The sequence below is a fragment of the Canis lupus genome, chromosome 4 (genome assembly GCF_048164855.1).
Source record: "Canis lupus baileyi chromosome 4, mCanLup2.hap1, whole genome shotgun sequence".
NCBI lineage: Eukaryota > Metazoa > Chordata > Mammalia > Carnivora > Canidae > Canis > Canis lupus.
This window is the reverse complement of record NC_132841.1, coordinates 10718957-10745696: the sequence shown is the minus strand read 5'-3', so window position 1 is coordinate 10745696 and position 26740 is coordinate 10718957. Positions and strand designations below refer to the sequence as shown.

Here is a 26740-nt window from a genome sequence, read left to right as displayed (position 1 = left end):
AGAAACCTTTCTAGTTACTGGCATCCACACAAATTCATTAAAGAGACAAAGTGAATCTGCTGCTCATTCCTGTCTCTCTAGGAGGCAGTTTCCTTCCTGAGTGTACAGGCCATTACCCTTCCTCCTCTCTATAAAAATAATGGGTCCTTTGTTGAACGGCCACATTCTCCCAGCTGTGCCCTCTAACAGGCCTCAACCTGCTCTACTGTGCAGACTAGTTATGTATATAAAGGTCTCAGATGCCAAGCTCTTGGAGGGCAGTTTCCATTTGTTAATTTATTCATTTTCAAATCTTCTTTAGCACCGCCTATGGCACTTGTACTGGGAAGTTTTGAAAACAAAGTTGAACAAATCAACACAGAAAGCTGTACATAGGGGCAACCCGGGTGGCTCAACGGTTTAGCGCCCCTTCAGCCCAGGGCCCGATCCTGGAAACCGGCATCGAGTCCCATGTCGGGCTCCTTGCATGGAGTCTGCTTCCTGTGTCTTTGCCTCTCTCTCTCATGAATAAATAAAATCTTTAAAAAAATACATTAAAAAAAAGAGAAAGCTGTACACATATGCTTTGCTTTAAGTTCTTGGTTATGGTTGGATGAATGATAGTATATTGTATCTGCTACATTAATGATCTGACTCCTTCATCTGTTCTGCAAATTCAAAGACCCATGGCCCTTGCTAAATACCATGTACTTACGAAGTGGAGATAAGAGATCTGATCTTTTCTGTAGGTACTCCATTTCCAGACTGCTGTATCTTTCTTGATCACAAGATCGGTCCAGAGACTTCAGCTGGGAAACATAACCATCCAGGAAGCAATCAATCAGTGCTACCAGTTGCTCTGTCAGAATGTTTCGGAGGTTGCTGTCTGCCTGAGGATAAACCACTTTCAGGACAATCCCATGCTGGCGTTCTATTACTGTTCGGATGCCTGAAGGACCACTTGTTGCTATGAAATCACACAAAGTAATATGGTAAGTAAGGGTTCTATGGCGGCTAATGGAAAAACCAACTGCCTAAAAACTATCATCTCACTGCTGCTGGAAAAATAAATCACATAGGGCTTCAGTTGATACCTCTGTCCTGCTCAAATCCCATGTTCTCTATGGAAACTTCCTCAACAAAGCCAGGTAAACATGATACTTCTTCCTCCTAAATCCCTCTTATGCTGTTCTACTTACTTCCTTGTATTAAATCAACATTAAACATAGTGAACTCTCTCTCTCCTAGAAAGCCAGGACCTGCTTCCTTGAGTAACCATATGCCCTAAAATCTAGTAGACACAGAGTGCCTGGTGGGCTCAGTCACTAGAGCATGTGACTCTTGACCTTGGGATTCTAAGTTTGAGCTCCTCATTGAGGGTAGAGAGTACTTAAAAAAAAAAATCTAGGGGGATCCCTGGGTGGCTCAGTGGTTTAGCCCCTGCCTTCCGCCCAGGGCGTGATCCTGGAGTCCCGGGATTGAGTCCCATGTCGGGCTCCCTGCATGGAGCTTGCTTCTACCTCTGCCTGTGTCTCTGCCTCTCTCTCTCTCTCTCTCTCTGTCTCTCATGAATGAATAAATAAAATCTTTAAAAAAAAATCTAGTGTACACATAAGAAGTACTAGTTAAATTATGAAAAGATCTATAAATTATTCTAAGGGAATAAAAAGCAGTTTTCACAAGAATTGTTCATTCTGGAGATGGCATTTATTTTTCATTTCACTTATAAACCTGAACTAATGGGAGTATTATAGCTTCCAAAAACAGTCATTAGAAATATATTTTGCTAATAATAAATCAGTATGTTTGGGCTCAGTGCTTGCAAACTCACCCGTCCAAGGAACATATTCAGGTTCTTGTTCTAGCGGTTCTTCTCTTCTATACAAGGAGTTTCTATTTTGTCGATAATGACTAGCAGCTTGTAGCATGTCCTGGAATAAAATGTTAACACATGCAGAAAGTGATGAATCTCAGTATTTTTAAAGGTAATTCAAAACACCAAAGTCTATTAATACTAAAAAATACCAAGTCTGCAGAATTACTTTTTGGTTCTTTCTGCACTGAAATGCTTTACTTCATAATTTAGCTGCAGTTTTGGAAAATTATAATAACCAAAGTTGGAAAACCACTGCTATAAGATGGAACATTTTAATCAGTAATATAAATAGTAAGCTTTTGAGTAAGAGACTTATCTAGTTACTATAACATTAATACATTTGCAATGATATATACATATCCTTCTCCAAATAAAAGGTTTATCTTACCAAACAGAACTCAGGATTATAGATACTTTCAACATGCACAAGGCAAACATTAAATGTTTGGTAATTAATGTTTATGTTTGGCTGATTAATAAAATGACTGGTATTTTTCTACATTTTTGGAATTAAAGGTTAAATACATTTATAAATTAATGGTGATACAGACAAGAATATGGAAACCACTTTCTCTTCTATCCACACTCTGGTTTCTGATTTGCTGAAATCTTCACTGTAGTTTTGTACCTTGAGAATACTATTCACATTGATGACCACCTCAGCCCATTCAATGGATTCCAATGATGTATCCTTTAAGACCTGTTCCTCATGCTCCAGTAAGCACTCACAGACAGTGTCTACCCGGGACACCTGAAAGAGTAAGGAGAAGGCAATACTTACAACAATTATGGTGATGGGTAATAATTACAACTGCCCAGAATCTACTCAAGGGGCTTTTCTCATCAAAGGATGCCCTCAGCTCGATAGTCAGAATAAAATAGTTAATGGTGAAAATAAATTTAAAAGAAGTAGAGAAAATATCATGCAAGGGACCCTTGAACAACACAGGGTTGACCCTGCATGGGTCCACTCACACGTGGATATTTTTTGATACAGTACAGTACTATATATAGTATATATATGTACATATATGTACTTTCTCTTATGATTTTTGTAAAAATATTCTGACAGCGTAGGGGTTCAGCATCCTTAACCCCCTGTCCCTCTGCGTTCAAGGGTCAATTTTATATAACTTCTCACTGTTTTTTTCTAATTTTTTGTCATTATTAACATATGAATGTAATGGCGTAAAAATGTTCTTAAGCACTGAAACACCTGCTTCCAGTTTCAGCCCATGATTAAACTTCCTCCCTTTAAGTGGAATACTTACTAAATACATTTAGAGTCTGCACAGCAATTGGGCATGCAAAGAAAAAAGAGAAATGATGTTTGCCCTTAAGCTGACAAACTAGTTGAAGGAACAAGACATATGCACATACAAAATGTGGCCCAAAGAGAAGAACGCTGTTCTTTCTTTTCTATTTCAGGTATTAGTCAAAGGCATCCTAACGACCCCAGCAAGACACTTTTTGGCTCATTAAATTTATAAGATTAAATGTAAGAATTTCTTAATACTGTTAATGTGAAAATCATAAGAAAGCATATATGACATAAAAGAGAAAATAATATAAGAGCAAATAAAATGTCAAAACATTTGCTAATAAACACCTTCAATCATGTGAGTTACATACTCAGTGATTTCAAATACTGTTCATATGCTGACCCAATCGTCCATCCCTTAGGCAGTTAACTCTGCTTTATAGAACCCTAGGATTCAAAACTACATCTTGAAGGAATCTTAAGACCAGTAAATGTCACGAGGAATTAAGATAAATGGTGGTATCAATGGTCTTAAACATTACCATTTTCCATATGGAGTGTTCTTTTGGAGAACCAATGATATTTTTAGTTTTATTCTATCATATTCCTAAGATACTACTCATGAACTAATGTATTCAACTGATAATTTCCAGATCTTTCTCTCTCTTTTTTTTTTTTTTGGTAAGTGGAAAATGCAGGTATACTGAATTTAACTAGTATCCTTTCCATTCTGATCCAAATGCAGAAAAAGGAACCAGGCTCCTACTCAATTCTTTCAAAAAATTTGTTAATAACTTAAAATCTTTCTTTTGCCATGTTAAATTATGTATGAACAAAGACCAAAAAAGGACACAAAAGTTCTAACAGTTTGTGAAAGAAATCACAATCACCTTAAGGATCCTACCTTTTTCCCTTCAAAACCCCAAATCCTCTCAAACTTGAGGCTTTGCAAGGCTTACCACCCCTCATTTCAAATTCCTTTCCTCAAATATATTGAAACCTACTAACTCTCCTTATAGTACTCCAATTCTTCCAGTCAAAAAGCCAGATGGCTCTTACAGACTAGTTCAGGATCTTAGAATTATCAATGAGGCAGTCTTCCTTATCCCCCTCATCGTCCCCGATCTACATATACACTCTTCTCCCCCACCATTCCAAGGTGGGGCACATTCTTCACTATTCCCATCTCCCCAGAATCCCAAGAGCGACCCCAACACCTTACACTCCCAACAGTAGGTAGACAGTTCTCTCGCAGGGTTTTAGGAATGGCCCCCACCTCTTCGGACAAGTTCTAGCATCAGATATCTCTGATTTCTCCCTCCCAAATAGTACTTCATCCTGTAAGCGACCTTCTCCTCCGCAGTCCTTCTTTGTCCGCTTCTATTTCTGACACCATCACTCTCCTCCCCTTCCTAAATAACAAAGAGTTAGGGCTAAGTGCAGACACCTGTGAGTTTTATCTGTAAGCTTGGCCAGGGGTAGGGGAATGGGGGCTTTGTATAGATTCCTTTCAGAATGGTAAGATCGTGAAATGTGAGGTTAAGGGATGTCTGGGTGGCTCAGCGGTTGAGCATCTGCCTTTGCCTCAGGGCGTGATCCTGGGTCTGGGGATCAAGTCCCGCATTGGGCTCCCTCTGGGGAGCCTGCTTCTCCCTCTGCCTATGTCTCTGCTTCTCTCCCTGTGTCTCCTGTGAATAAATAAAATCTTAAAAAAAAAATAAAATAAATGTGAGGTAAACTATTTTTATTTATTTCATTCAATTTTGGGCATATTTCCTAGATTAAAGAAAAACAAAATTAAATTAAAAAGTGCTTTGCCTTACATTCCCTAGGAAAAAAACTAACCCAAATATATAAAAACAAGGCATTCTTAAAACTAAACACATTTATGGAATCAAAAGAAAATGTGAACATAGTTCAGCGTCTTAAATTATTTTTAGGTTATAGTACAAGGAACACAGTCAACCCTTAAACAATGCAGGTTTAAACTGCATCCATCCACTGATGCACAGATTAGTTTTCGATACAGTACTGTGAGCTTTCTCTTATGTAAATTTTAATATTTCCTTTATTGTAAGAATACAGTATGTAATATATATGTAATATAACATGCAAAACGAGGGGATCCCTGGGTGGCGCAGTGGTTTAGCGCCTGCCTTTGGCCCAGGGCACGATCCTGGAGACCCGGGATCGAATCCCACGTCAGGCTCCCAGTGCATGGAGCCTGCTTCTCCCTCTGCCTGTGTCTCTGCCTCTCTCTCACTCTGTGTGACTATCATAAATAAATAAAAATTAAAAAAATAAATAAAAAAATAATAAAAGAGTATCGTATATGTTAAAAAAAAAAACATGCAAAAGGGTATTAATTTAACTACTGGTAAGGCTTCTGGTCAACAGTAAGCTAATAGTAGTTAAGTTTTTGGAAAGTCAGAAGTTATTTATTTATTTTATTTTATTTATTTTTATTTTTTATTTTTTTAATAAATTTATTTTTTATTGGCGTTCAATTTAGCAACATACAGAGTAACACCCAGTGCTCATCCTGTCAAGTGCCCCCACCACCAGTGCCTGTCACCCTTTCACCCCCACCCCCCGCCCTCCTCCCCTTCCACCACCCCTAGTTCGTTTCCCAGAGTTAGGAGTCTTTATGTTCTGTCTCCCTTTCTGATATTCCCCACACATTTCTTCTCCCTTCCCTTATATTCCCTTTCACTATTATTTATATTCCCCAAATGAATGAGAACATATAATGTTTGTCCTTCTCCGATGGAAAGTCAGAAGTTATATATGGATTTTCCACTGTGCAAGGGGGTCAGCATCCCATGTTGTTTAAGGGTCAACTGTATTAAGAAGGAAAAAAAGACTTCTTAGCATAGCCTGTTAGATCCTGGATCATAGCTAGACTGTAGTCAGAAGGAAATAAAAATGAGACTCACCAAATAAGAATTAAAAGTTCCCCAAATGTAAAAAACAGTTCCAAATTTCAGAGGTGGGGGGTGAGCTAGCACCATTAGCATCACTATCTTTACGAGAGGGAATAAAGTCTCCCCTGCCCCTTCACGAGGTTGTAAGAAGTTGCATGAGAACAAGAGCTGTATACTATTATCACAATGATCAGCTACCACCAACTGGACAGTATCTTAATCTTTTCTCCCTCTGAAGTTTGCAGTAGGTTTTTCTTTTCCTTTGAAAATAAATCTGATTTTAAAAGCAAAGTAGATGATAGGATCCTAGCAGGTAGCGAGAAGAGTTTAGTAAAGGGATGATTTACAGTGGTGCTGGCAGGGGTAAGGGGATCTACAAAGGAAGGTGCAACATCTAGGGGAGCCACTATTAAGTCCAGGTGTGAAAGGGCACTGGGAGGAAGCAGTATTGGAAACCTGAAAAGCAGCAATGGAGAAGCCACAGTCTCTGACAGAAGGCAGAGCAAACTGCAGTGGAAGCAGGGAAGGAATGAGAACAAATATCAACAGACAGCCACTCCCCACCTGATAGTGCCTCACCATTATCAAAGACAACAGGAAGCCAGAGGGTCAAGGGAACCTGCTGATGAAGATGCCCTCTGGGGCAGTCAAGAGTGGATTTGGAGAGGCAAAAGGAAAACATTCAGCAGATAGTAGAAAAAACTTAATCAATTTTGCAAGCTCTAATTTATATGGAATGTGATAAATGAATATGGAGTCCTATTTAAAATTTCACTGAGATTTTTTTGTCCTCAATCTCATCCCTGTTCACGGCATAATCCACAAATGGCATAGTTCTACGAAGCCACATTAAGAGCAAAAGGACTCTTACTTCTCTAAAAAAGACGTCTGCAGGAGTCAGGTTGGATGGGATTTCACAGTCCCTCTTGTTTAAAGCAATCATTATTGCTGTGTTCACCAGGTCAGAGAGCCTCGAATGGTAGTTCTTGAGAACAATGGCAGCTGATAACTTTTCAGCATGCTCGCAGAGCAACAGTCGAGTTGCCATGGGCATCCCTCTTACTGCAAAAGTGCCAAGACGTCCAAATAAGCCAACCTAGTGAAAATACAAACACATGTTCTTAGAAAGCATTTACAGTAACACATGAAATAATGCAGTCTTTTCTCCACCAGAAGCACGATGGGTAGAGAGCCACTGGCCTTAGCTGTCCCCAAGAAAGTACCATGGCTATCTCTTCTTTTTGCTGTTCTAAACTCTCTCTCTCTCTCTCCCCCCCTTTCCTCCCCTCCCCTCTCCTTCAGCCAGAGCCATTAGCACCTATAAGAAAGTATAGATTCTCCTCTTCTGAGATTATGGTCATTTTGCTACTCTACCTTATTTCTCATTATTTATGGTTATCAAAAGTGTAAAACTGCTCTTTACTACCTAACTATCCAAGATTCTAGATCTTTGTGAACAAGACAGTCAGCAGTCTTCATCTTCAGTGACTAATTTCCAGAACCCTAAAGCCACGAGGAGAGTGGGACAGTGTTTAATCCTCTGCACTACTACCTCTGATCTGCCTGGTGGCAGATTCCTGATGTGTTACTAGGTTGAGTTCTTGTGAGCTTTCTCATCTGATAAAGTGTTAACATACCAACTAGGAAGAAACCAAGAGATACATCTAAATACTGAAATCTTTTCCACATTTTATTACTGAGTGACTTGATTTTTGTATGCCTAGGTTTATTTTTTAAAAAGTACACAGAAAGCAAAAATAAACAATGCCCCAAATCTCTAAATCCTACTAACATGGATAAAAAAACACATATGGTAAGAAAACTTTTTTTTTTTTATGAATTAGATTTCTTAAAACAATGAGGAATCTACCACTTGCTAAATGGGCTAAACGGTTTTCTGCAAATCCCTCATGAGGTTAGTAACAGTCTTCTCTTCTTATTTTTTAAAGTATAAAGATAGCTCCACAGTGTATAAATGGAAAGCCACAAGGGAAGGCTGCTTCCCATACAATAGACATCAGAATCATTGAGGAACATCAGCAGTCAAGACAGGAGGAACAAGAATTAGTTATAGTGAAAAGCCAAAACAACTTGTGTCTTGGCAAGTCTGGCTTACAATTGTATGTCGAGAAGAAAAATTGCAACATCAGCCAACTGAAAACAAAAGATAAAAGATGACATTCACGCGTCTTTTCCCTTTTTTCTCTGTGCAAAAATGCTCTTTCATTTTTTCTGAATGATAGATTACTTCTACACTGCAACCCAACATGGAAATGCCGTGTGCCCAGGACGAGACACCAGTGGTGCCTCTCCCTACCACTGTGAGCAAGAATCTGGGCAATAAGAGGATGAACAGGACCTCTTCTGGCTGGAGAACCATTTCTTGCCACTTTGCTGCTGAATTCACTCATTTAACTGCTCCAAGAAAAGCTGCACCCTGACTTCTGAGAATCTATAGCAATTATATACATAATAAACTATCAACTAAGAGGACAGACAGCACACAGGAACCCTTCTTTCAGCGAATACAACTGAAACAGAATGGGTGTGATAAACCTGGGCCAGAATGAAGTATAATACTGTAGGTCAAACCTCAAGGATCTCAAGAATATTCTCTATCATCCCAAATGAATAACAAGGCCAGGAAAGAAGGAGTGAAGAGAAGCTCTAACCATGGAAGAGAAGGTGTGCATAGTGGAATGAAAGGAGTTCATGCCTTAATATGCCACACAGAGGACACACTAATTTATCAGAGGGTGAGAGAGCCACAGAGCAGGAGTGGTTGCCATATCTCTGGTACAGCCTCCCTGGGCTTCAGAAACCCTGCTGGAGTCACTCAGCTCTTGGAGGCAGTGTCCATTGCAAGGTAGTATCTAGCTGGATCTAAAAGCCATTCTGGGTATGCTTTTGTTTGTATTGCTTTTAATATTTTAGAGCTTATTACTGTTTATTATTACTAATGTAAATAATTATATACCAGATACTTATATCCAAGGAAATACTTCTGAATAGAAGGCTCTCCTCCTCAAGCCAGACTCCAGGCCAACAAGGCCATATCTCTTGCCAAAGGGGATAAGAATTAATATCAAGGGCTCAGTGGGGGATACTCCAGTAAAAAAAAAAAATTAAGTAAGGAATTGATTCTAATGGTACTTCAAAATCATAAACCCATATATCAAAATCTGTTACTCTTCACTATCTTTTTAATAATACAAAGTAAATTCATGAAAACCTAAGTTTACATAAAAGCACATAGAATATCACAGAATATTAGAAGTAAAAACACTTCTGCAGAAATACACTATTTTTCTTCTTTTTATCCTGTTTTCAATGCAGTTTTTATACTTGAATAGCTCCCCCTCCCCTACCAACGCTGGAGTTATATTTATTTTTATGGCATCAACGAAAATGGGAAACACTCACTGGTCATGTCCCACTCCACAAACCACCTCAGAGTAAGAGGATCTCCCACTATCCTAGGGAGATCTAACAGAAGACACAGTAAAGCCAAGTGTCCTGGCCATCCCTGTTCACAGCAACTAGGATACTTACTTGGTGAATAAAGTCCATAAGAAAAGAATGGGCTTTCATCTTGTCTTCTAGCTGATGAAGAATAATCAGTGATGTATTGCTAAACCCAGGTGCTTCTGTTGAAACAAAGTAACAAAATTTAAACACATAACATACCGGCTTTACAATTACTGCTATTAAAATGAATATAAAGATAAAAAAATCTATAAAAAAAAAACTGCCAACCTTTCAATGCAATTATTTGTAACATTACCCAAGAGTTTAAAAAATTTAGAGGGAAATTTTGGGAGTTCGACACAATTCATATTGTATTTATTCAAAACACAAGCCATGTTATTATTAATCATTTATATTTTTCTGAGCTTGACAACTCAAAATAAAGTCAAAGAAAAAAGGTAACCATTAATGTTTCCTTATTAACCTTCTAATGAGGCATAGCAAACTTGCTAAGTAGGAAATGTGGGAGAGAAATGGACATTTGAGACAGTTTGTTGGTATTTGGGTATGCTTGAGTGCCCCTGATGCTGTGGTGGAAGTGTAAGAGGGATAGTCACCCAGGGCAAAAAGAAAGCACTGGGCAGAGAGACATGATATGCCCACTTCTATACACTGAGATTTGCTCATTGCTGCTCTTAGGGAAATGTATAATTTCTATTAGGCAAATATAGGGATTATGCCAAAAGTATCATTTAATTTGGGAGCTAATATGCTTTTTTTTTTTTTAATTTTTATTTATTTATGATAGTCACAGAGAGAGAGAGAGAGGCAGAGACACAAGCAGAGGGAGAAGCAGGCTCCATGCACCGGGAGCCCGATGTGGGATTCGATCCCGAGTCTCCAGGATCGTGCCCTGGGCCAAAGGCAGGCGCCAAACCGCTGCGCCACCCAGGAATCCCGGGAGCTAATATGCTTACTTATGTCACCAATTTCCTTTTAGAAACAAAATGGTGAGAAAGGTAAGTAGTGCTAATTAATCTCCTTCAGACAGAACAAGCAGGATGTGCTGCATTATTCCTTCAGTTTTTATTATGCAGATCTGTTGAGCCTTTTCCAAAATCTACTATAAAGTAAGTTACAACTTTTTTAAAAATAGTAAATTTATAATTGTTTCACCTAAAAAACATGCTTTGAGACATGCTTTAATAAAAAAACCAAAATATTCTCAAAACAGATCACTCCATAATATGAAAAGTAGAAGTTCTTACCCTCAGGGACAGACTCAGCCCACCGTGGGTCAGAGGCTGGGTAGTCATCCACCAGGTCCACACTGATTTGGGTAACAGCTTTGTCTAATTCACAATCAGAATCCATATCAGAGTGGGAGGAAAAGAGCTCATCAACCATCATTTGAGCATGACCTAGATCTTTTCTGAAATAAAATTGGAAAATAAAAGTATTAAAGGAGGCAAATCATTTTCAAAATTCACTATTAAAAAGTTAATGGTGGGGATGCTTGGGTGGCTCAGTGGCTGAGTGTCTGCCTTTGGCTCAGAGCATGATCCTGGGGCTTAGGGATTGAGTCCGGCATCAGGCTCCTTGTGAGGAGCCTGCTTCTCCCTCTACGTCTCTCTCTCTCTCCCTCTCTCTCCCTGTGTGTGTCTCTCATGAATAAACAAAATCTTAAAAAAAAAAAAAAAAGAAAAGAAATGAGGTAAATATTGGCAACTGGCCGGATCTGTATGTTTTTGCTCTGAAATTGAATGGATTATGGTAGAACACTTGTAGAACTCCAGTGGTAGCAAAAGGGGCTAAAAAAGAAAATAAGCTTGGAGAAGACAAGCACAGCTGTGGGTATGTTCAAACTGAGGTGCCTGTGAATGTACAATTGCTCTGGAACATTCTTCATTTGTATATAATGGCCTAGAGTATGGTAGATCTGGGTTTCTTCGGCAAATGAAGTCAAGGAAAGAGAAAAAAAAAGGCAAGGAGAAAGAAAAATTGTGATAGACAACAGCAAAGGTAGACTAGTTTTCAGGCAGTTTAAACAGGAACAAACAAAAGGGGTGGTAGCTCAAAGGGGAACACAAAAAGATTGGTCTTTTTTTTTTTAAGTAGGCTCCATGCCCAGCTGAAGCCCAACATGAAGCTTGAACTCATGACTCTAAGATCAAGACCTGAGCTAATATCAAGAATCAGACACTTAAAGGACTGAGCCACCCAGGTGCTGTTTTTTTTTAAAAGGTGTGTGTGTGTGTGTATGTGTGTGTGTGTGTGATAGAGAGAGAGAGAGAGAGAGATCGCAGTAGGGGTGGAGGAGCAGAGGGAGAGAGAAACCCAAGCAGATGTGCCACTGAGCATGGAGCCCAATGTGCAGCTCTATCTCACAACCCTGAGATCATGACTTGAGCTGAAACTACAAGTCAGATGCTTAACTGACTGTGCCACCCAGGCATCCTGCCCCTGATCGTTTTTTACATGACACATTAAATATGATTAATGGCTGGTGAGAAGAAGCCAGCACAAAAGAGGTCAAAGATACAGAAGATAAGTAACAAAGAACATAATTTCAAAATGAAATTCAAAACAAAGGCAAAGAGGGGTGCCTGGGCGGCTCAGTGGATTGAGGCCCATGTTGGTTCTACATTCAGCTGGGAGTCTGCTTGAGGTTCTCTCTCTTCTCCCTCTGCCTCTCCCCTTCACTAACCCCCCCCACTCTCTCTCTATATTTATATATATAAACAATATATATATTAATATATAATATATAAATAGAATCTTTAAGACAATAACAAAAGACAGCTTCTTCTTAGAAAGAACACCCTTTCCTACTTTATAGGGAGGGAAAGAGGAAAAGTAGCTGAGGCGCAGCTAAGTTTGTAGGTAGTAAGTCCAGGGAGTTGGCTTCTATTATCTCTGTGAAGTAGGAGGCTGATTTGTCTGCTAGGTACGGGAGAGGAGGCAGAGAAATGGGACAGGTGGAGGAGAGGTAGAAAAGCACTGAAATGGACCCCTGGTAGAACAGGAGATGGAACTAAATAGATAAACACAGAAAAACTGCCTAGAAGTGGTTAAGGCCAAGCTGAAGCTGGAAACCTGATTATGCTACAGGTTATAGGAATACAGTTGACTATGGCAAGATAACCAATAATTATTTAAATTAACAAAGTAAGTTCCTTAAAACTCTCATGAGCAAAAGATCTTATATTTATATAGAGCCAATAAAATGAAAATCAAAATAATATAAAAATTAATTTCAAAGAAAAGATGCCATAAAAATCACAATATTACCTTAGCAAAAACTAAACACAGAATACTTCTGAATGCTGTCTACCAATTTCAACCCTCAGGGAGCATTTGGCAATGTCTGAAGATAATTTTGGTTGTCGCAAGTCAGGGGAGGATGCTATTGGCATCAAGTGGGAAGAGGCCAGTTATGTCTGCTACACACACTACAATTCACAGGATAAAAAATTGTGATGGCCTCAAATGTCAACAGTGATGAAGTTGCAAAACTGCTTTAAAAGTACAATTCCGGGGATCCCTGGGTGGCTCAGCAATTTAGCATCTGCCTTTGGCCCAGGGCATGGACCTGGAGTCTTGGGATGGAGTCCCACATTGGGCTCCCTGCATGGGGCCTGCTTCTCCCTCTGCCTGTCTCTCTCCCTCTGTCTCTCATGAATGAATAAATAAAATCTTTTAAAAAAAATAAATAAAAGTATGATTCCATTTGTGAAGAGTCTAATTCTTTAAGATGATTAATAGGCGACAACACCCCAGAAGTGGTTACTTGTTAACCTCATAGTACTTCAACCATGCCACACAGGGTAAGCTGAAGATATGGCTGTGCTAGAGACCCATGACCCTATTTCTAAGGTTACTATACTCTCAGGACTTCAGGTCAGTGATTCCTTTTCATGCTTAATAATCTTCCCCTATAAACAAAATCTTCCCCTATAGAACATTTAGAAATGACTATATACGTTGAATAGCATCCCTTCCCAAATCCACATTCACCCAGAACCTCAGAATATAACTTATCTGGAAATAAGGTTTTTGCATACACACACACACAAAATCAGTTATGATGAGGATATAGTGGATTAGGTGGGCTCTAAATCCAATGACTGTGTTATAATTACGCCATGTAAAGGCAGATACATGGGGAAGAAGCCCATGTGACTATGGAGATAACTGGAGTAATCTATGTACCAGCTAAGGAATGTTGATGATTGCCAGCAACCACCAGAATCTAGGAGGAAAACAAGCAAACATTCTTCCCTAGAACCTTCAGAGGGAGCATGGCCCTGCTAACACTTCTGGACTTCTGGACTCCAGAACTGTGACAGAATAAATTTCTATTAAGTCACCCGGTTTGTAGTGATTTCTTATAGCAGCCACAGGAAACTAATACTAGGACTATGGTGACTTGCATCATTATCATTTAAATTTTGAGATGCCACAGATCTGTCAAAATTGTTAATGTATGCAAGGCATAATCGTAATCTTTTAATCCAAATCTTGGCAGTAAGACTGAACTGCCAAGTTTTCTAATGGTGCCCTCTTCTGGCTAAGAACTAAGCTCAGCAGATCATTATGATGGCACAAATTGGTTAAACTGTCAAAGCACTGTAGGGTCTAACTATTTACTATCTCTTTTGTGGGAGTGAGCCCCGACACACCAGATACTACTAAGTGGGACTATGGGATCACAAACTGAGAACTAGGGAATATGGAGGTAGTTAACTCTGAGTTTTTAACTTCAAAATAAAAATCTGCCAGATAAACTAATGATCCTTCATACAGTTCAATGGCCACCCCAATCCAATGGCCAATCCACTCAACACCTCATAAAGAAACAAATGTTAAGAAATGTTAAGGAATGTTAAGGAATCTGTTTAAAGTCTTACACAGCTACTTAGGGGCAGGGCAAAGGCTAGATCTCAATTTTCCTTAGTGTTCATTCAAATGTGAATTTATGTTTTAAAGAAGGCATATGATATGCAGAATACATAACTGGGACAAACACATGACTGAATTCACCTTAAAACCAGAAGTACAGGTCAGCAACTGTGGCAAACTGAGCACAATCATTCCCTTCCCATATACACACTCCTTGTTAGCACCCTCCCAATGGGGGGGGGGGGGGGGCGCTAGGGGTTTACCCTTGTGACTTACTCTGGCCAATGGGATATCAGCAAATATGACCCAAACAGAGATTTAAAAATCACTTGTACACTGAAGCTTATTCTCTTGCCATTCCAGGAACCCTGAGATACATAAACAAGGCTAGGGTAGCTTGCTAGATGAATGAAGACAGGGCATATGAGCAGAGAGATGACCAGCCAGGGCCTGGAAGCAAGTCTAGCTGCCATGGCTGGCAGGTGATCACAGAGAGTGAATCCAGATAGGAACCATAAAATGTCCACCTGAGCCCAATCTCTAACAGCCAGACTACAGAATCATGAGTTATGCTAAATAAGCCACTAGTTCTCTGGTGATTTTGTATGCAACACAACCGAATGAATAAGCCAAGTCTAATTTCTTTATAACATCAATAGACCTTCATATGCAAGTAATTTGCCTTCACAGTAAACATAAAACATGCTTGTAAGATGTCTTTCAGGATCAACATTTTAAACAGCATATAGTTATCCATTAAGTGGGAGGGTACGTTATATCATGTTTTTTTCCTAGACTAATTGAAAGCCTCTTATGGCTACCAAGTTTAGATAAGTTTGTTAAAGCATTAAAGCTAAGAAAAACATTTTCTCCTTAGTGGGATCATTCCTCCTACTTGCCCCCAACAGTCAATAAATAAGTAGCATGTCACGAAAATGTGACATAATTAAGCCATAATTTAAAAAACTTTTCATACCTGCAGTATTGCAGAAAAGCAGCTTTTAACAATTTGGTTTTATCTTCCTGGGCTATGGTTTCATTCTTTGTAGAAGCCTCAAAAACCATACTCTGTCAAATAAAAAAACTGTAATTCAGAGGTGAAGGTATCAGAATATTCTGAATTATTGAACTAAAAACTGGATCAAACCCACCTATGACAACAACACAGACACAAGCTGTTTACCATGTCCTTCATACTAGCACTTTATATACTTAAATTTTTTGGAACAAAATAAAATGGACCAAATGATCAACTAAAGTCTTATCAAGGGGTGCCTGGGTGGCTCAGTCAGTTAAGCATCTGCTTTCGGCTCACGTCATGATCTTGGGGTCCTGGGATCAAACCCCACATTGAGCTCCCTGCTCAGCAGAGAGCCTGCTGCTCCCTCTCCCTCTGCTGCTCCCTTCCCCCTGCTTGTGTGCGCTAATAAATAAAATCTTAAAAAAAAAAGTCTTATCAAAAAGGTATACATAAAGCAATCCTGAAAAATAAAAAACTAGGGAAGGTATCACAATCCCAGATTATCAAGTTATACTACAAAGCTGTAGTAATCAAAATAGTATGGTACTGGCACAAAAACAGACATACAGATCATTGGACTAGAGAGCCCATAAATAAAGCTACAAATGTATGATCAATTAATCTTCAACAAAGGAGACAAGAATATGCAGTGGGAAAAAGACCATCTCTTCAACAGTGTCAGGAAAACTAAATAATTACATGCAAAAAAAGGAAACTGGACCACTTTCCTATACTATACACAAAAATATACTCAAAATGTGATTAAGGAACTAAATTTGAGACCTAAAACCATAAAAATCCTAGAAGAGAGCACAGGCAGTAATTTCTCTGACACTGGATGCAGCATTTTTCTAGATATGTTTCCTAAGGCCAAGGACACTAAAGAAAAAACCAACTAGAAGAACCACATCAAAATAAAAAGCTTATGCACAGGACAGCCCAGGTGGCTCAGCAGTTTAGTGCCGCCTTCAGTCCAGGGCCTGATCCTGGAGACCTGGGATTGAGTCCCACGTCAGGCTCCCTGCATGGAACCTGCTTCTCCCTCTGCCTGTGTCTTTGCCTCTCTCTCTCTCTCTCTCATGAATAAATAAATAAAATCTTAAAAAAAAAAAAAAAAAAAAGCTAAAGGAAAACCTACTAAATGGAAGAAGATATTTGCAAATAACATATCCAATAAACGGTTAGTATATAAAATATATAAAGAACTGATAGGGACGTCTGAGAGGCTCAGCAGTTGAGTGTGTGCCTTTGGCCCAGGGCGTGATCCTGGAGTCCCGGGACTGAGTCCCACATCGGGCTCCCTGCATGGAGCCTGCTTCTCCCTCTGCCAATGTCTCTGCCTCTCTCTCTGTCTCTCATGAATAAATAATAAAATCTTTTAAAAAAAATAACTAATACAACTCAACACCCAAAAACAACCCAATTAAAAAACAGGCAGAAGACATGAACAGACATTTCTCCAAAGAAGACATCCATATGGCTGACACATGAAAAAAAGCTCAAAATCATTCTTCATCAGGGAAATGCAAATCAAAACCTCAATGAGATATCACCTCACACCTATCAGAATGACTAAAGTCAGAAACACAAGAAATACTAAGCACTGGCGAGGATGTGGACAAAAGAGGAACTGTTGCACACTACTGATGGGAATGCAAACTCATGCAGCCACTGGAAAACCGTATGGAGAGACGCCTGGGTAGCTCAGCAGATGAGCGTCTGCCTTTGGCTCAGGGCATGATCCCAGGATTGAGTCCCATATCAGGCTCCTTGCAGGGAGCCTGCTTCTCCCTCTGCCTAAATAAATATAAATATATAAATATAAATAAATATCTTTTAAAAAAAGCCAGTATAGGAATTGCTCAAAAAATTAAAACAGAACTATCATATGACCCAGTAATTCCACTACTGGGTAGTTACCCAAAGAATACAAAAACACTAATTCAAAAAATATATATGAAACCCTATGTTTATTGCAGCATTATTTAAACAGTCAGATTATGGAAGCAGTCCAAGTATCCATCAGTGGATGAATGGATAAAGAAGATGTGGTACATACATAAAATGGAATATTACTCAGCCATAAAAATGAATGAAAATTTGCCATTTGCCACAACATGGATAAATCTAGAGACTATAAGACTAAGTGAAATAAGTCAGAGAAAGATAAATACCAAATGATTTCACTCATATGTGGAATTTAGGAAATCAAATAAATAAAGAAAAAAAAAAAGAGACAAAGTAAAAAACAGACTCCTATTTTATTTGTTTATTCCACAAACTAATGGTCACCAAAGGGGAGGGTGGGGTAAGGAATGGGTGAAATAGGTGATGGGGATTAAGAGTATATTTATCATAATGAGCACTAAGTAATGTATACAATTACTGAATCACTGTATTATACATCAGAAACTAGGATAACACTATGTTAACTACACTAGAATTAAAAATAAAAATAAATAAAAAATATGGATTGACATACAGTTAAAAAAAAAGGCATATATAATTTAGGAATTATATTGTAAATAAAACTATCTGGGGGTTTCATCATTAGCCACACAACTTTTTATTGGTTTGCTCTTACACAATTCATCGCAATGGATATTACTAAGGAAAATGGTTGATTTCAAGCTTAAACAGATTTAGAAAAATCTCAAAGAAGAATATTCTAAGCTTCAGAACATAAGCAGTATTATAAAAACCACATGACTACAAATGAATAAAAGTAAAAAAAAATTGTTACCTTCTGTTGAAACTAACAAGTTATTTTAATTTTGAACTCTAAAAATAGTCTATATATTTCATATTGTATTCAAATGGAAATGACCTCAAGTGGTATTTTTAGTCTCTTGTAAAAGAATGATACAAATACCCAGATCAGGGTATTTCGTAATTCTAGATGAAGAAAAAAAATTGATGGTTTTTATCCCACTCTGTCAAAATCATCCCAAAATAGCCAGAAGCGCAACCACCTGAACATCTGTGATTCCAACTACAACACATAAAGATGGAAACCAGAAGAAGGAATGAAAGATTACAGAGCAGACAGGAGACAGGCAAACCAGGGTGTGTGTGTGGTGCAGACACAAGTCCTGGCAAGGATTTGTGGATAATGAAAAGGAAGTTTCGAAGATGCCAGTAGATGCAGAGTTTCTAAAGATTTGACTGTGAGGAAAACCATACAGGCATTTAAAGAGCTCCTGGAGGCCATGAGAAGATGGGCCATATATTAAAGAAAAGTGAAAGGAAATATAAAATTGGTCCATTAAACACTCCGAGAATCACATAAAGGTGAATAATGAAGGACACGTAATCAGCACACTACTTGATTCAGTGAACTATAAGTAATATTCACATTGTTATTAAAGGGAAAAAATTTATACTGGGATGATAAATGCAGAGGCAGGACTACAGATTACCCTAAATCCTTATCCTGTAATAGGATATCAACAAATGTCTAAAACTGATGAATTAAGAGATAGCAACATATGATATTACTTAGAAATATGGAAACAGATAGAAACAGCTAAAAGACTTAAAAGGAGTTGCTACTGGAAAAGAGGACAGAGGAGATGAAGGAATTATTTTTTCATCACAACTCTTTTAAAACTGTTAAACTAAAACATCTGTGGGAAATACTCTGATAAAAATCTTAAAATCTTATGGAACCAAATTACCTCATTGCTGGGTCCAGCAACTGAAGATGCTAGAGAATCTTCAAGGTCTTCTGCTAATATGGACACACCTTCCCTTGAAGTAATAGACACCAATCCACTGTTTCTAGAAAAAAGGATAGGAAAACCACCGCAGGAACCAGCTCCTAAAATACTATCTCCTAAAAGGAAAATATACAGACATACATAACAAATAAAATTCTTTCTAAAATCTACTGCCCTCAACAGAAAATCATCTTGATATATTAAGAACTTTTTTTTCCCTTTACAATATTCTTCCTACTTTGAACTCAGCTTTTTAATTTTAGATCAAATGTCAGGAACCTGTTGTTATTTGAAAAAACAAGCTCTGTGTCCTTCATTTTGGGGACAATTAAAAACTAGCCTTGCAAGATAGCGGTAAGTATAATCAGCCAAAAAATAAAATTATTCATTCTGCAAAACTCAGATGACAGCTTTTTCCAATTCAAGGGAGTCCTCTTGCCCTCTGTCTTTACTTATTAAATAGGCCAATGGAGAAGGGAAAAAGTCTCAGGTTGCTCAATGCCTTGATAACAATCTCAATACTCAAAGTCTAGGCTCTTGTGTTAAAACTAGAAAAATCTAGGTTCCATTCAAAATCCATGCCTTACTTGGATTTTCCCCTCTCCCCAATCTCTTTAAGATAAAAATCCTGATTAGACTGCCTGGTTGGCTTTTTTTCCACTTCTGGATGGCTCCCCCTGTCCTGTGCCTCCATTCTGGCCCCCTTGCATGAGTCGGGCACCTGGGATTCTTCTTAACCAGGAGTCTGAACAAACTTAAAGACCATCAGCTCAGAGTAATAAGTTAGTCTAATTAGGAATCAACAATTACTTCTTTTAATGTCAGTTCTCTGCTTCTTGGCCTCTTCTGGGGGAAAACATTACTATGTTTTTGCCCACAAACATAACAGTTTGGGAATTTTACTACCCTTTCAGTTTTTCAGTAGGGTTTGTAACTTCCAGCTACTACTGCTATAGTACTGAATGTCTCAATAACATTTAGAGGTATCATGCTTAAAACAACACTTATGGAATGAAAGAGAATAAAAACTGCTAAGAATGACTAATTATGATTAATCATTAATCATCCTTTCTAAAACTAATACTGTACCTTGTGTATTAAAGACAATTTTTTCCCGAGGAAGAGAAAACTTCCCAGTTCCTGTGGAGCACACGTAGACTGCACTTTCAGTATACAGATACGCAGTCTGATTTGAAAAGTTTGGAACCATCAACCGACACATAATCAAGTCTTCAGACTGAAAATTAAAGGTTACATTAATGAGAATTAAAAATACTTGTATAATTTTGCAAATTTACATTTTTATATACTATCTCATGAAAATGATAAAATAATTCAGATTGTCCTTTTTAAAACCTAAACACTACCCTTGGGATGATTTACAAAATATGACACAGAGTAAGTTTATAAACATCAATTGGAGAAACAATTTGTCAAGTTGTAAATCAACAAATTTTGAAAATTCCATGGTGATGAAATTTTAACTAAAAGCCTCTAACAAATGTGAGGAATTAAAAGATTAGTTTTCTATGTTATTGATTTAAAATTGGCAAATACTTTGTAAGCGATTCTTGGTAAACATTTTGGCTCCTACTTCACTGTGAAGCTATCGAGCACAAGAAAATTGAGTTAATTTGTTCATATATAAAATCAGAAACAGAAAGAAATATGACCTAATTAAATGAAATCAAATGCTAAAAATATATAGTTTATTAAAGAAGTAATTTTATAAATGAAACATTAAAAGTGGTATTCCATGATTTTATTCTGAAACTGTTTTCTTTATACCTCTTCTGCATTGCCTGAAAAATCTTAACACTGAGCATGTTTTTCTTGCATAATAAGGTTTATTTGAAATAAAAGGAAAAAATAAACGATTTCCTTACAGTATTTAGTTAGAGTCATACTAAAAATAAAGACTTAACAAAATTAGATACTATACTTTTTTTTTTTAGATACTATACTTCTTAAGGCTAAATGAAATGAATTTACAGTTAAGGCTTTTCCTTATGAACATCATCATCATTCAAGAATATTTACAATTTTAAACAACTGCTTACGGTCAGCTGCTTCCACTCTCATTTCTTTTTAGCTAAGGTTGTGCAAAGGAACAAGTCTAAGATGACAAACAAAATGCAATGCCTAAAAACTAGCTATTTAAAAATATTTCCAAGCCCTGCAGGTCAATCTCTCAAAAGAACCTGACCCTGCAATGGTTCACACAAACAACTTGTTACATTACTGTCATTCCTAATTTAATTTGCAGACAGAAATCTTACCTGAAAAGGTGGATTATACTGAGTGACTTCTACAGTTACTGCATCTGACATTTGGTGGCCATTATCTTCTACTGTTATCAGAGAGTAATAAATGAGACATGGATTGTCTGCTGGGTGCCATGCAGCTGCCAAAATCAGGAGCCCATCACTAATCAATAAAAGAGAAAGATCTATAGCCTCTTTGGAAGTCAGCTTGTCAGTTTCTTATATAGTTAAAATGTGGACTAACCAGAAGACCTAGCAATCCTACTCCTAGATATTTGCCCAAAAAAAGTAAAAACTTATGTTCACACAAAAACCTGTGTGCAAATTGTTATAGTGGCTTTATTCATAATTGCCTAAAAATGGAAGCCCAATATCCTTCAACTGCTGAATAGATGACCCTGGTAATCTTTTTAAAAATATTTTATTTATTTGTGAGAGAGTATGAGTAGGAGGAGCAGAGGGAAAGAATGAATCCCAAGCAGACTCCAATCTCACGACCCTGAGATCATGACCTGAGCTGAAATCAAGAGTCACCCAGCTGCCCCAAACCTGGTAATTCTACAGTGTGCCACTACTTAGCAGTAAAAAGAAACCACTGAATGAGTATCAAATACATTATGCGAAGTGAAAGAAGTTAGTCTCAAAAGGCTTTAAACTTTATGATCTCATTTATAGGGCATTCTGAAAAAGGCAAAACTACAGGGACTGAAAATACATCAATAGTTGCCAGGGGTTGAAGGTGAAGGAGGAATTGATTACAAAGAGGCATGAGGGAATTTTGGAGGTGATGGACTATTCCATATACTGACTAGGTCTTACAAATGACTGAGTCTGCACTGGTCAAAACTCATTAAATTATACACTAAAACAGGTGAATTTTACTGTCCGTAAAGCACAGTTCAATAAATCTGACTTAAAAAAAGATCAACAGGGGCACCTGCCTTTGGTTTGGGCCACGATCCCAGGGGTTTTGGGATTGAGCTTCAGGTCTGGCTCCCCTGTCAGTGGAGAACTTTCTTTTCCCTCTGTCACTTCCCCTGCTTGTGCTTGCTCTCTCTCTCTCTCTCTAATAAATAAATAAAATCTTGAAAAAAAAAAAAAAGATCAACAAATCAAATGCAGGACTGGTAAAAGAGAACCCTCAGGGCTAATTGTGCCCAAGTGAATTTTTATAAATGAAGCTTTACTGGAATACAGCTATGCCCACTCATTTCTATATTGTCCATAGATGCTTTCATGCTACTGTTGATAGAATAGTTCATGCTATCATTGATAGCCTAGAAGACTACATGGCCCCCAAAGCCTAAAATAGTCAGTTTGAGGCCCCTCACAAAAAAGGCTGCCAAACCCTTGCCTAATTTGTTCTTTAAAGCTTACTCTGGTTAGGAGGAACATCATTTTGGTTTTAATTTTAACAACTAATTACAGAAATTTCAATATGAAAACAAACCTTTTCCTATCTTAAAGCTTGTATGTTCCTCTCAAGTCTATCAAAATTATTGCCCTCAACAAAGAATAGTCTCTAATCTCAACCCCTCCAAAACATTCAGTAGCATTTATTATTAGCAACTTTCACGCAAGTCTCAGAAATATTAACAGGGAGCAAGCGCCCTCTATTGACAACTAAAAATAAGAAGCCAAAAAAAAAGCCCCCAAAACAAAAAAACAAGCTGATGACTAATTGGTATCACTCCAAATCAAGTGATCCTAACATGGCTTTCATTTCTTTTTCCACCGTTCTCCTCACCCAGCCCCTGAACCCTTATCACTTCTACTTGGACTCTTGAAAGGAATCCAAAAATATTGGCCCAAATTTGTAATATACTGGCAGTGACCTAAAGAGCTAATACAAGACATAGATGTCATACGTAAAAAGGAACTAATGGATTAAAGACCTAAATGTTGAGACCTGAAACTATAAAACTCCTAAAAGAAAACACAAGCAGTAATCTCTTGGACATCAGCCTTAACAACATATTTATGGATATGTCTCCTCAGGCAAGGAAAAAAATTAACATCAAACTATTAGGGCTACACCAAAATAAAAAGATTTTGCACAGCAAAGGAAACTATCAACAAAACAAAAGGCAACCTGCTGAATGGAATTTCGCAAATGATGTATCTGATAAGGGGTTAATATCTAAAATATATAAAGAACTTAACAATTCAACACCCAAAAAACCCAATTTTTTGGGCAGAGGCCCTGAACAGTTTTCTAAAGAAGACATACAGATGGCCAGCAAACACATGAAAAGATGCACAACATCACTAATCATCAGGAAAATGCAAATCAAAACCACAATGAGATAGCATCTTATACTTATTAGAATGGCTATAAAAAACAAGAATTAATAAGTATTGGTGAAGATGTGGAGAAAAAAAAAGGAGTCCTCACACTCTATTGGTGGGAATGCAAACTGGTGAAGCCATTGTGGAAAACAGTATGGAGGTTTCTTGAAAAATTAAAAAAACATATGATCCAATAATTCCACCACTGGGGATTTATCCAAAGAAAACAAAAACACTAAATTGAAAATATACATGCACCCCTATGTTTATTGGAGCATTGTTTACAACACCTGAGACATGGAAGCAATTCCAAAGCCCATCAACAAATGAATGGATAAACAAGATGTGTGTGTATATGGGTGTATATATATACCTAAGTATCAATGTATGTAGTACATATATACACACATACACACATGCATAGTGGAATATTAGTTATAAAAAAGAGTGAGATCTTGCCATTTGTGACAACATAGATGGCACTAGAAGATATTCTGTTAACTGAAATAGGTCAGACACAGAAAGACAAATACCATAAGCTTCCCCTATATGTGGAATTTTAAAAACAAATGAACAAACAGAAAAATGAAGGACTCTCGGTTGCGAGAAAGGAGATTATTGAGGGAATGGGCAAAATAGATAAGGGAAATTAGTAGATACAACTTCCAATTATAAATAGTGTAGCCAAAAACAAACAAACAAAACAAAGCAAAAAGAGGAACCAAGTGAGGCCCCAGAGAATGTGGTCTTGAATGTACCAAGGAGTGAGGTATAGTTGGTTAGACCTATGGTAAGGTTCTATATTGAAGTTACTCTAAAGACTAACACTGGGTGATGAAAGGTGCTCACCAAATCACAGAGATATGTCTAACAAATAGAATTCCTTAGAGACTGGTGTTAGACCACTTGTATTTGATATCTTTATAAAAACATCTTCACATTTGAAAAAAACGATGCACTTTTAGGTAGCACAGAAGACACACAGATAATCTAAATTTTGCAGACCAGTAAAAATTTAACAAATTTTTATGTGAATATACACAAGATACTACATTTAAGACTTAAAATATCCAGGGCAGCCCGCGTGGCTCAGCGGTTTAGCACCTGCCTTCAGCCCAGAGTCTGATCCTGGACTGCCGGGATTGAGTCCCACATTGGGCTCCCTGCATGTAGCCTGCTTCTCCTTCTGCCTGTGTCTCTGCCTCTCTCTCTCTGTCTCTCATGAATAAATAAATAAAATCTTAAAAACAAAACAAAACAAAAACACAAATTCACACCAAAAATGAGGCTGAGTTCCATATCAATAATAATCTAATAAAAGAACTTATAAGCCTATTCATTAAAAATATATGCTTAGGTTGCAAACCTGGCTAAAACGAGCAGAAGATTAAGGAGCAGCAAGGAGCACCAATGAGCATCAGGAAGATGAACACTATTCTTAAATAGAAAAAAATGTATGCAGACATGGACACACTGTATGGATCACCAGAGGGTCCAGAAGGAGAACTGAGAGCTGTGTCTTGAAAGCCCCAAAGCATCTTGTTAAACATGACAATAGGGGAGAGGAGCCTGGGCTCTGATCCAATACAGCAATTCCTAAGCATGTTTCTCTTCCTGTTTGCAGTCTACTTCTCCATTCTGAAAACTATGTGAAAAAAATGTCTGCATCACACGCCCACATGGGCTGTGTGTCCCAGCAGCAGTTCTAAACTTTCTGAAAGTCTGGTAGAGATACATGAAAACACATAAACTATATGTAATTAAACCATTTATGGAAATTAAATAGGTACTATTATTTCTACCTCTTTGATAGTTTATATGAGGTTTCTAGTATAAAAAAAGATCTGACATTCTCAAGAGCCTCAGAAAAATTATACAGAATTTCAATATCCTTCCAAAAAACAAGTAGAATTTGTTCTACTAAACTAAATTACTCTAAAATACATAAAAATTGCCCTTAACTTCTGGTAAGTTGTGTTTTGAAGAATTACAAATCAAGTACCCATAATGCACTCATTATGAACTTTCTCATGGAAGCCATGTTACAACTGGTTTTCAAGTTCCATACAATCTTTGGTATTAAAAGTAAATTGTAAGACAGCTAATAAAGCTAACACAACTGCAACACAGCGAAAAAGCTCAGCTTTAACAGACTAACCTAGGGCCTTAAGCATGACTTAGAGCATTGTCTCCTCTTGTCTTTAAGAGGAAATTCATTGAGTATAAACCCTGAGTTCTTACCTGTACTGCCAAGACAAGATCTCACCCCACCTTCCTTTCTTTAATATAGCCACAAACATAGGCTTACTAAAGCAAAATGGCTGCAACAGTATGCCTGGAATCTCCACTCAGAAAAGAATGACAGCAGCAGGGAGGACGGCTCTTTGCATGAAGTAAGAGAAGCTCCAGCCATGACAGCAGGAAAGATTGGTCTCGAACTAGGGCAGACAGCTAATATAAAAATATACAGCCAAAGGCTGAAAACTGCCTGTTTGTAAAAGAGAAACAGCATCTCTAGAAAAGGACACTAAACCACTTAGTAAGGTATGAGAGTATGATGAGATTAGCAGTAAAAAACAGATAGCAAGACTGCTCATCACTTTACAAAAAACATTATTTTTCCAAATAACTACCTATGTTCTTGATGACAAACTAATTACTTACCAGTTTTGCTTCAAATCCAAATACCGAACGTTAACCCCTTCTTTAATAGCTTCATAGTTACTTTCAGATCCCTATATAAAAAAATCAGTAACATAAGCTCCATGACTGTAAGGATCAGTTTTTCACCTCTGTAGTCCCAGCACCTACTAAATAGTTCAAAGAGTTATCAAATAATGTATGCATTTTAAAAACTACTAAGTAAATCAGTGAGCTCCAGTATTTCTAGAGACTGAAGGTCCCATTTCTGCTTATCTGATGGCTAAAAGCTACATTACATTGCATTGAAATGTGTTAAAATAAATAAAACAATTTAAAAAACTAGCATTCTCATATAACCAAAAATGTGAATTATAAAGCTGAATATTATTTTTCC

At 37.7% G+C, this 26740-nt stretch overlaps 1 protein-coding gene and 1 long non-coding RNA gene across 3 annotated transcripts in view; one reads left to right on the top strand and one right to left on the bottom strand.

Annotated features, from left to right (window-relative positions):
* The window catches only part of NUP133 (nucleoporin 133), a 53981-nt gene that overhangs the window by 15337 nt on the left and 11904 nt on the right, over nucleotides 1–26740 (bottom strand). For both annotated transcript variants that reach the window (XM_072823124.1, XM_072823125.1), the window contains exons 8-18: nucleotides 26368–26438; nucleotides 21430–21577; nucleotides 20240–20387; nucleotides 19109–19266; nucleotides 15387–15478; nucleotides 10777–10940; nucleotides 9593–9687; nucleotides 6912–7136; nucleotides 2484–2606; nucleotides 1811–1910; nucleotides 695–946 (exon numbers count right to left, since the gene is read on the bottom strand). In XM_072823124.1, the coding sequence (XP_072679225.1) occupies nucleotides 695–946; nucleotides 1811–1910; nucleotides 2484–2606; nucleotides 6912–7136; nucleotides 9593–9687; nucleotides 10777–10940; nucleotides 15387–15478; nucleotides 19109–19266; nucleotides 20240–20387; nucleotides 21430–21577; nucleotides 26368–26438 (1576 nt within the window). The remainder of the gene's footprint in view (nucleotides 1–694; nucleotides 947–1810; nucleotides 1911–2483; nucleotides 2607–6911; nucleotides 7137–9592; nucleotides 9688–10776; nucleotides 10941–15386; nucleotides 15479–19108; nucleotides 19267–20239; nucleotides 20388–21429; nucleotides 21578–26367; nucleotides 26439–26740) is intronic.
* LOC140631842 (uncharacterized) lies at nucleotides 673–13239 on the top strand. The gene is made up of 2 exons (XR_012029350.1): nucleotides 673–971; nucleotides 8284–13239. It is a non-coding gene; the product is annotated as an uncharacterized lncRNA (long non-coding RNA).